The sequence below is a fragment of the Bos indicus x Bos taurus genome, chromosome 23, assembly GCF_003369695.1.
Source record: "Bos indicus x Bos taurus breed Angus x Brahman F1 hybrid chromosome 23, Bos_hybrid_MaternalHap_v2.0, whole genome shotgun sequence".
Taxonomy (NCBI): domain Eukaryota; kingdom Metazoa; phylum Chordata; class Mammalia; order Artiodactyla; family Bovidae; genus Bos; species Bos indicus x Bos taurus.
Genome location: NC_040098.1, coordinates 12110398 through 12120933, shown reverse-complemented (window position 1 = coordinate 12120933; position 10536 = coordinate 12110398). Strand labels below are relative to the sequence as shown.

The 10536-nt window shown below is 49.7% G+C and overlaps 1 protein-coding gene across 1 annotated transcript; it reads right to left on the bottom strand.

The window, feature by feature from the left end:
- Nucleotides 1-642: 642 nt before the first annotated feature.
- Nucleotides 643-6030, bottom strand: PIM1 (Pim-1 proto-oncogene, serine/threonine kinase). The gene is made up of 6 exons (XM_027524806.1): nucleotides 5543-6030; nucleotides 5322-5428; nucleotides 5163-5213; nucleotides 4698-5064; nucleotides 2963-3139; nucleotides 643-2211 (listed from the first exon to the last, which is right to left on the bottom strand). The coding sequence occupies exons 1-6, from the start codon at nucleotides 5622-5624 to the stop codon at nucleotides 2054-2056; spliced, it is 942 nt and encodes a 313-aa protein (XP_027380607.1). The 5' UTR covers nucleotides 5625-6030; the 3' UTR covers nucleotides 643-2053.
- Nucleotides 6031-10536: the final 4506 nt, after the last annotated feature.

Sequence of the window (10536 nt, the reverse complement as noted above, 5' to 3'; positions counted from 1 at the left end):
AGAATTCCATAGGCATTGGAGCCTGGCAGGCTACAGTCCTTGGGGTCGCAGAGTTGGGACACGACTGAGCAACTACTGGAGGAAAACTCTTGTTTATTGATTGTTGTCAATGACTAAACCCCACACCAAAGGTGAAGGGAACTTGAATCAGAACTTAGAAATAGCACAAGTATATAGTATTCCAGTAAACTCAACATGTATCAAGGGCACATGCTCAAAATGTCTTACTAGTGGGAGAGATAATCGCAAACAGCCTCAACTGGTAGCTTAGCAAGATTTTGGCATCTCTAGGTCTCCTTGTCCAGTGGAACTTTCCAGCAAATGCTCTACTGTTCCATGCCTATGGAACTTCCAGTGGCCTTTCATGAAATCTGACTAGTGCTGGTTTAGCCCAGCCCTAATATAATTCATATTGGGAACAGAGGTTGGGATTTCACTGGGCCCCTGCAGCCAAATCTCGTCCACACAAGAACTGGCCCATCTACTCTTTGGCCATACATTCATTTCAGAAAAGTGTGTATCCCAGAAGCCCTATGGCAAGCAATCAGATTCAGAGAGACCACTCCCCCTTTCCTTCCCAGGGTAGATTTTGGCACTTGGCACATTAGCATGCCTCTGTATGGATAACACTTAAGCCACAACTTAAGACAAAAAGTATTTTATTCAAAAAACGCCAAGTATAAAAAAAAAAAAAAATAAGATCTCTTTATTCCCCTGTACAGTATTTCACTCAGATAAAACCAGCAGGCTACATGCTGCTCAGAACACAGCCCCAGAGAGGATCCGGAAGGCACACCATCCAGAACTGCTTTTCATATATCTATCCTATATACACAAGTCAGCAACGCCCCTCCCCCATCACCCCCCGGACCCCACGCCCACTTGGGGAAGCCGGCGAGGGGGCCCCCCCGCAGCAGTCAGGGAGCTGCGGCAGCTATCCCGCCTGAGTCCCGTCACCCTACAAACCAACAGAGCAAGCATCGCAGCCCTCCCCAAAAGGTCCCCAAGTCAGAGGAGGAAAGGAGAGAAAAGAAACTATGGCAGCAGCCGTGGAAGCTTGGAGCAGGAAGGGAACCAAATAAATAAATAAATAAATACATAACATTGACCTCCAGGTTAGAACGCGCATCATCTTTCCAAGGAAAAAAAAAAACCCAAAACAAAATAGGTAAAATAACTTAAAAGGCAAAATTAAAAAAGAATTAGATCAACTACAATCCTTTTGTACACTACCATGCCAACTGTACACACATTTACAGTTTTTCTGTTGATTTGCATTGTTTGTGCATTTGTGTGTGTGTATGTGTGTGTGTGTGTGTGTGTGTGTGTATGTGTGTGAGGTCTTGGCTTAGAAACAGTTAAGTAAAAACCAAAAAGGAAGACCAGTTCACTTGGGAGTTTTACTAAAGGTGGAAAAAGGGCAGGTGGCTCAGCGTTTGGCCCTGTAGCCTCTTCCATGGCACCTTTCACATGAAGGATGGGGGGAAAGGGGGAAGGGAGAAAGAGAGGGAACCAAACCCAGGCAGATTTTTGGAGAAGCAGCAGGTAAAAGAGGCAAGTTCAAGTATTTCTCCCAGCACAGCCGGAGTCCCCACAGAAGGCACTCAGAAAGTCGGAAGAGGTGACAGGGACTTAAAATGGTGCTAATCCTAACCCACCCCAACCCGCGCGCCCCCGCCCCCGCCCGACCCGTCACGGCATTCAGCAGAACTCTTGATGAAGGGAACAGTTCCATGGCAGGATCCTGACCTACTCCCACCCCCACCGCCGCCCACCCCTGGGATTTTGCAGAGTCCAGCGATGCTGGACATCAGTGAGAAGGAGAGCTTCTATGGGAGGAGTGGAGGCCTAGGACGCCTGGAGTGGAGTCTCTTCCTCCTTTTTGGGAGGCAGCCTCCAGGAGCCTGGGGTCTGGAATGAGTTGTATATGTTGCTCCTGTATCAAGCACTGTCCTGCTTGGAGATTAAGTGTCACTGGTACTTGGGAAGCTGGAGACAAGACACTTCCCCTCCTTTGAGCATCTGACAGGGAGGGAAAAACCTGTGGGAGAAGCTATTTGCTGGGCCCTGGCGACAGGCTGTGGAGATGGATCTCAGCAGTTTCCTGGGGCAGGAGGACGTCTTGCATCCACGGATGGTTCTGGATTTCTTCGAAGGTTGGCCGATCTGATGGTCTCAAGGCCAAGCACCATCTAATGAGATGTTGACACTCTGGAGAAAGAAAAGGGTTAGAATGACTCAACTTGCTTTTGCAATGTAAAGGTCTTCCCACCTTGCTTCCCAGGGGCCCACAGGTCAGGGATCCAATCGAGAGACCGGGCCCTTTCTAGAAGGCTGCTTCTTCAATGAGAAGGTATTAACTAACATCTAGATCCTCCAGTTTGCTTTCAGCAAAAAAAAAAAAAAAAAAAAAGCTCCCCTCTTAAACCTGTGGTTTTCAAACTTCAAGACCTTTCCCACGACGCCCACTTACCAAAAATAGGAAGGATGATGACAAGGGATTTTGATGAGCCATCACTAAGCATGATGAGGTGATTCAATTCACCTACCGACTTATGAATATGAACACCACCCACGATGAGGTCACTGGAACCGCAGTATTTAGAGGGCCTGGCCTGCCTTAAGGGAGAAGGCTCAAAGAGCCCTCAACTTTTTACTCCCAGGCAAAACAGCCAGGAGTTAAGGGATCAGGATTTTTGGATACTCAAAAACAAACGAAAAAAATCTTTCAGTGATACTAAATGATCTTTTTCTTCCTAATATTCTCACAGGTGCAAAAACACCCACAAATGCACATCATTTGATTCCTGCAGACTGGCTCTCTAGCATGAATCACTGGCCAAGAATCCTGCTAAACCAAGGGTCACAGCCTCTCCTGGGGAGGAAAGCTCTCCAAGCTCGTCGGGGACTATCAGCCTCGTGATTCCAGCCTCTCCTCAATAAGGGGCTTCCCAGAAGTTACCTGAGGAGACCCGCTGCCTGAAGAAAACTTGGCCCCTGACAATCTCCTCATCGTGCTCAAAGGGAATATCTCCGCACACCATGTCATACAGCAGGATCCCCAGAGACCAGACGGCTGCCGACCTGCCATGGTAGCGATGATAGCGGATCCACTCTGGAGGACTATACACTCGGGTCCCTGGGCGTCAGGGGAATAAGAAGGAAAACATGCTTTTAGCAAAAATAAAACTCAAAGCAACTGAGAGGTATGCTGAGTAACTTAAAAAAAAAAAAAAAAGGCACCACCCTACTTCTGTCAGCAGCTGAGTGAACTCCAATCCCCCCCTCCCCAGGGCTAACAGGAGTGGTTGAGCAGCTTATGGCAACTCTCCAACCCAAAGCATTACGGACTTCTCTATCAGCCCAGACCATAAACAAACAGCTCCAAGAAACAAACAGGGCCAGCCACAGACCCAAGCACCAGGCTTGGATGTGGGAGGACCACCCACAACTGGAGGAGATGAACACATACATAATCAAGGAAAGTATCTCCACAGACTATCCTTAAATTGCATTAAAGGTCCTTGCCCAGGAGCGGGTTAGAGTGCCACCTCAGATATGATCCAGGCAAGGACACTTGCACAATATCCTAAGTCAGGGTGCCCTTTAAGAGGCCTCTGAATGCAAGGGCAGACACCCACACCCCTTCCTCCATCCACGGAGAGGTTGCGCTGCTGGGCTGGCTTCAGACCACGTGATTCCTGTTTACAAACTTTGAGTTGTAAAAAAAAAAAAAAAAAATGTGGGGCCATCCCGCTGGCGCTCACCAGGGGGCAGCAAAGACTGGAAGGAAAAAACATGGGAGGACCCGGCCAGCCATTAACTGTTAAATACAAAAAAAAATACAGCCCAACCCAGCGTCCTCCAAGGGCAAATAAACACGAACCACAAGCCCCAGTCACAAGTTTTGAAAGGCTGTCGTTTGTTAGGTTAAGCCGCTCAGATGATGACCCACCCTCCTCTGCTTTGATCTCCGAGCTCTCCATTCCATCTTTTCTGAAAGAACCCGCTCCAAGCCCCTCCCTAGGATAGGTTTTCATCCTCTCTGTGGAGACACCCAACTAATTTTCAAACCAGCAAGAGATCCTATTTCACAACATTCATTCCCGACTCCCTCACTCCACATCACCACCAAAGTAAAATAACAATAACAAGAACCAACAAAATGAATTATTTAGTGAAACTACTCTTCTCTTCCTTATTCGTCCCTAGATCAAAGGGGAGGGGAAAAACACACACACACACTGCAGCTCTAAAAACTACCTCACCGAAAACTCCCTTATAAATCAAAACAAAAATGACAAAACCGGCAATCAATTTTCATCTCTCCCGCTCTCTCCTCCTCCTGTCCCCCTCCCTCCCATCCTTCTACTGGCGGGGAAACTGGGTCAGACTTCAGAAATCTGGGCTACGGCCGGTTGCCCACAACCTCTTATTCATGGAGAAAGCTTGGAACCCACTGAATTTCACTTAAAAAATAAATTCATGCCAGAGACATTACAGGTTCAGCTGGCTCGAAATTCCCAGCTTTCCTACCCTGGGAAGCCCTCCTTCGCCCCACCCCTGTTAGCATCGAGCCAGGCGGCCCGATGACCTTTACAAAGGGCCGGGGAGGGAAGCCTGCCGAGGCCTCCAGGCCAGACCGAGTCACCTGGGCAGTTCCCCTCCCGGGGAGCTCCCCCTCAGGCCTGACTCACCATCGAAGTCCGTGTAGACGGTGTCCTTGAGCAGCGCCCCCGACCCGAAGTCGATGAGCTTGAGCTCGCCGCGATTGAGGTCGATAAGGATGTTCTCGTCCTTGATGTCGCGGTGAAGCACCCCGCAGTCGTGGCAGTGTCGCACCGCCTCCAGCACCTGCCAGAAGAAGCTGCGGGCCAGCTCCTCCTGCAGAGCCCCCCTTTCCGTGATAAAGTCGAAGAGGTCTTGCACCGGCTCCGGCCTCTCCAGGATCAGGACGAAACTGTCGGGCCTCTCGAACCAGTCCAGGAGCCTAATGACGCCGGAGAAGCCCGAGCTCACCTTCTTCAGCAGAACCACTTCCATGGGCACTCGGGTGCCATTAGGCTGCAGAGGGGCGAGGGGGGCTGCAGTTAGGGCGGGGGCGGGTCACAGGGTGCCCCACTCCACCCATCCCGGGGGGTCGCTCCCTCCAGGATACTCACCAGCTCTCCCCAGTCGGAAATCCGGTCCTTCTCCACGTGCTTGATGGCCACCTGGAAAGCCCCCCATAGAGTCTCTGTTAGAGATTCCCTCGCCGGGGGGCAAAACACACCGGCGTGCCCGGCCGGCTCGCCCTCCCCGCAAGCCAGGCACCCACTCACCGGCAAGTTGTCGGCGACACGGATGCCTGAGTACACCGAGCCGAAGCCGCCACTGCCCAGGAGCGGGCCCACCTGGTACTGCGACTCCAGGGGCTCCTTCTCCTTGCCTAGGAAAGGAGTCCCAAGAGACTCAGTGACGGCCCGCGAGCCCCCCAGCTCCCACCCTCGAGGTCCAGCCGCCCCCCACCTCCATCCAGGGTTGGGGGGAGAGAGGCACTTACCCGGCGCCAGCTTGGTGGCGTGCAGGTCGCTGCAGGGCGCGGCGCGCAGGTGGGCAAGCGAGTTGATTTTGGACAAGAGCATCCCCACCTCCAGGGTGTCGGCGAAGAGGCTGTGTCTGGAGGAGCTACTGCAGTAGGGGCTGGGGCTGCGCCGGCGGCTGTGCCTAAGGCCGGGGCTGAGGCTGCGGGTGGCGTTGCGGCTGCGGCTGCGGCTGGCGCGGAAGGCCGAGGGCGAGTCGGAGGACGACTGGGGGCGCTGCCGGGGCTGGCGGCTGACGGACACGCCGGCAGGGTCAGGCAGCGCCGCGGGCGGCAGGGTGGGCGGCTCGAGGGGCTGGTGTGGCAGCGCTGCGGCACAGGGAGTGTATAGCTGTAGCTGCTGCTGCTGCTGCTGTTGCCGGTCCCGCCACCGCCGCAGCCGCCAAGTCCTCTCCGGCCTCCTCCGCCACCGCGGCCGCTGCAGCAGACGCCCGGCTCGCCCTGCCGCCAGGAGTAAAAGGGGCGGAGCGCGCCGGCGGGGAGGGGGCGCGCGGGCGGGCGGGGATGGGGCGGGGCCTCTCCGGGAGGCCTAGGCGGGGGAAGCCGGGCGGCCGGGCCGGCAGGGGGAGGAGAGGGGGTGGGGGAGCGGCGGGACAGGGCGACTCCCCTCCGCACCCCCCCGCCTCCCCGCTCGCGCTCCGTCGCCGCGCCCCGGCCCCGCCCCCGCCGGCGCGCCTTCAGCCAACCAGAGGCCGGCTCATCTGCATAACGAGGCGCGCTCCCCGCCCACGCCCCGCCCCGGCTCTCGCGGTCAGAATGGTCTCTACGCCGCCACGACGTGGCGGGAAGGAAAAGGCGCCAAAATGGAGGGGGAGGGGCGCGGGGCGTGCGGGGAGGCGGGAGCCGGGTGTTGAGCCGCGAGGGAGGAAGGATGGGGAGGGGCGTATCGATTCAAACCCAAACAATAACAAAGCCATCAAAGGCCGCCCGAGGCCGGCTCTGCGGCTCTCCATTTCTCGGGGTTTTTGGGTCAAGGGCTAAGAGCTGGAGCATAACAACTTGCGCAGAGAAGACAGCCTTTGGTGTGTCAGGCCCCGAGGCCCGGCGGCCGGCGCGCCGGGGTGTGAGCGACTGTGTGTGTGTGGGGGGGGGGGGGGGGGCAGGGGGAGGGTGCCGACGAGGGTGGTCTTTCTGTGTGACTCAGACGCGAGACCTCCAAGTCGGCTTGGGCGGGTTGACCACGCGCTGTGGGCTCGGGCTGGATTCTCTGGGGTTTGGATGTTGGGGGCGCAGGATCTGCAAGATGTGAGTCACAACGGCGGCTTCACGGAGGTGTCACAGGCCTGGAATAAAACCCGGAGAGCTCCGCTCGCTCGGGGGAGGGGTCCAGATCGCGATTGTCACAGCCAGTGAAAAGATCGGCCCCCAGATCCCCTGGCAGATTTTTATGTTTTAAAAAAAGCAGAAAGGTTCCAGTGAATCCTGATGCCGAAGAAGTCTGATGTGTGTCAGAGTGCCCAGTAAAGAGGAAATCACGAAACAAATGTTAGTATTGTGATGCCAGATGCTGTCTCAGCCCCTTCTGTGAGGGCGGGAGAGAGAGGAAAATGCCTTATCTAAAAGCGAGGGTGGGAAGGCGCGCTAGATGTAATCAGAGTTTTCACGTTGTATTCACCTTCTCATCATCCTGTTATTACCAGTCAGGCAATAATAGCAATTATTGGCTGCCCCCAGTCTTGACTCAAAGGAAATTCCCCCCTCACCCCCGCTCCATGCCCCCTTGGAAATAACACGGAAACTGACCAATTCGACTTTCATCCTTTGTCCTTTTAAACTTCTTGTAGAGTTGATAACGACGTGTGAAATGAGTAAATTAAAATTCTTTGTAATCCTTAAATTGAGTTGTCGGGTCCTCGTAAGTAATTGAAAGCTAACTACATCCTCTGTTTATTTTTTTTCAAGTTTCTGCCACTTAAAAAATGAGGTCTGAGGATCTGTATAGCTGCACTCATTAATGAATTTAAATGTTTCATTAAAAGTTTTCTACAATGCTGTTATATAAAGATGCTCAGATATTTCACAACTTTTATTATCTTATGAAATATTACATATTTTCCTTTTGTGTACTGTGACCTAACATTCATTTTTGATGACTAGGAAAGAGCCCAAGGGAACAAGAATTATTCCTTTTTTACAGATAGGAAAATGAAACATAAATAAAATGACACAGGGTCATACAACAGCTAAGAGAAGAAAAGAAGAGAACACAAATTCGACTCCTGACTATCCAAAATTTTCCTCTTGTTGGGCTCTAAAACTGTCCTTGGTACTGAGTAAGACATCAAGTATCAATCAATGTATGTGACCCCCACCTCTCATAAGCCCTACTGGACTATTCTCACTTGTTCCCACTTGTCCAGCCTTTGTAGAGCTGGACTTTCTGCCTTTGTAGAGGTAGTCAACTTGTTCTGAGAATGCCCCCTCTACACTTTCATTTAAAGTCTTTCCAGACTTCAGGACACAAAATAGTTCCACCCCAGATTGCTAGGCAAACTGTCTATGCCACTTAATCATGTATTTGTTTCTTGTTTTTTTTTTTTAATCTATTAACTTTTCAGTTATTTATACCTTGTCTTCCTATTCCTTGAATGAATACTTTATCCAATATTCATTGATGAAGGGAAAAACCAAAATGGGTCCCAACAAAAAGGTCATGATTAAAGTCATTTTATACCAAATTTAAGTGAATTAAGTGGGCTTAGGCAAAGTAAAATAAAGGTTAGGAACAATCTTTAAACTGGGTTAGCCTGCTTTCAGATCTGGGATCTGGCACCTACTAGTTAATGTGACATTCATGAAGTTGCTTAACCTTTCATCAATCAGCTTGATCGTTCCTCAAACTGCTTTAGACTCTGAATGGAAATAATGGCACCTCCCTCATAGGACTGTTGTAAGGAGCAAGTGAAATTCTACACATAAAGCTCGTAGACTGGCACGAAGTAAATTTCCAATAAATATTAGCTATGATGGCAATGATGCTGATTATGATTATAACGATGATGAAAAGGAAGAATTTGGGGATGGTCTTGCACCTTGGAAGTTTCAAGGATAAAACGCTAGCTAGTTAGATTTTAATCATCTTGGGAGAGAATATGATTCAAACTAGTTGTATACATTCAGTCAAATTCACTTGCTCTAGATCTTTGTAGGGTTCAATCTTAAATTAGCATTAGCTAGAGTGATTAACATCTCATATGTCTGCTTCATATGATGGGTACTTCACAGCTGGAAGTTATAAAACATGGACCTTGCTTGGAAAAGAGCTTTTATTTACTTAAAACCGCTTTTAAAGATGATTATTAAACATTCAAGTATATTTTGCATTAAAAGTTACTCTTCAAAGGTAGGGAATTTGATGTTTTGATTCATCAACCTGTAGTTGTAATAATAAAAACAAGCACACCTGTGATGTCTCAAAGATTCTAACAAAGAATCAGAAAATGAAGGCCGTAATTATGCTAACAATTCTCGGGAAAGGGGAAAATTGTTTTATGTTTATTTGAACAATAGCCAAATTAATCGTTAGGTGGTTTCCATATTCTACCTGATTTGGATTTAATCAAGGTATGGTCAAAAGAATGACTACAGCAATTTCTGTAATCACACTTTAGAAGCGGTTTGAAAGGGAGGCCTATTCACTATCTTTTAAAGTACCGCTGGGTCTACTTTGATACACTTATATAACTAGATCTCTTATCAGTTTTTCTCTATAAAGTATTTGCAGTTAATTGAATAGAAATAATTTGGGTCTGCATCTCTTATTTCTCTCCTAAAAAGAAGGATTACTGAATTTTTAAAATTTAAAGTTTAATTTTGAAAAAATTTATCATTATTTTTTATTTTACTACTTGTTTGGCAAAATAAAAACAAAGAGGAAAATTTGGGAGAAAGTCAGCTGCAATACACTTCTTTCTATACCTTAAAATGTCTCCAATTATCTCAACAATTGTAAGGTTATTTAGAAAAATTTAAATTTCACATGTGTGGAATATATGTGAAAACTCCCTACAAATCGTAAGACATGAAATAGTCTAAATTTAAAAAGACTGATGCCTCTGGGAATTCCTTGGCTGTCCAGTGGTTAGGACTGCGGTTCCACTACCAGGAGCCCGGCTTTGATACCTGGTCAGGGAACTAAGATCCTGAAAGCTGTACATGGCATGCCTGCGCCACCCCTGCCCCCCAAAAAAAGACTGAAACCTTGATGGCCAACAGGCACATGCAATGTTGCCCATCGTCTCTAATTATTAGAGAAATGCAAATCAAAACTACAACGAGGACTTCCCAGGTGGCCCAGCGGCTAAGATCTGCCTGCCAGTGCAGGGGACACTGGTTTGATCCCTGGTTTGGGAAGATCCCAGTGCCGTGGAGCAACTAAGCCCATATGCCACAACTACTGAGCCGAGCTTTGGAGCCCTCAAGCTGCAACAATTGAAGCCTGAGAGCCTAGAGCCTGTGCGCTACAACAGAAGTCACTGCAAAGAGAAGCCCACACATTGCAACTAGAGAAAGCACTCACAACAACGAAGACCCAGCCCAGCCAAAAAAAAAAAAAACAACTACCATGAGGTATGACCTTACACCAGTCAGAATGGCCATCATTAAGAAGTGTAAAAGTAAAAACTGCTGGAGAGGGTGTGAATAAAAGGGAACCCTCCTACACTGTTGCTGGAAATGTAAGTTGGTGCAGCCACTATGGAGAACAGTATGCTGCTGCTGCTGCTGCTGCTGCTAAGTCGCTTCAGTTGTGGCCGACTCTGTGTGACCTCATAGACAGCAGCCCACCAGGCTCCCCCGTCCCTGGGATTCTCCAGGCAAGAACACTGGAGTGAGCTGCCATTTCCTTCTCCAATGCATGAAAGTGAAAAGTGATAGTGAAGTCGCTCAGTCGTGTCCGATTCTTCGCGATCCATGGACTGCAGCCTACCAGGCTCCTCCGTCCATGGGGTTTTCCA

Bases quoted from the DNA above. Each gene is read 5' to 3' on its own strand.
- PIM1 (XM_027524806.1), bottom strand. From the start codon at position 5,624: ATGCTCTTGTCCAAAATCAACTCGCTTGCCCACCTGCGCGCCGCGCCC. The intron at 5,065-5,162 runs GTGAGTATCCTG...GCCCCTCTGCAG, and splicing joins TTTCCGACTGGGGAGAGCTG to CCTAATGGCACCCGAGTGCC. The intron at 2,212-2,962 runs GTAACTTCTGGG...TTCTTTCTCCAG, and splicing joins CAGGCAGCGGGTCTCCTCAG to AGTGTCAACATCTCATTAGA.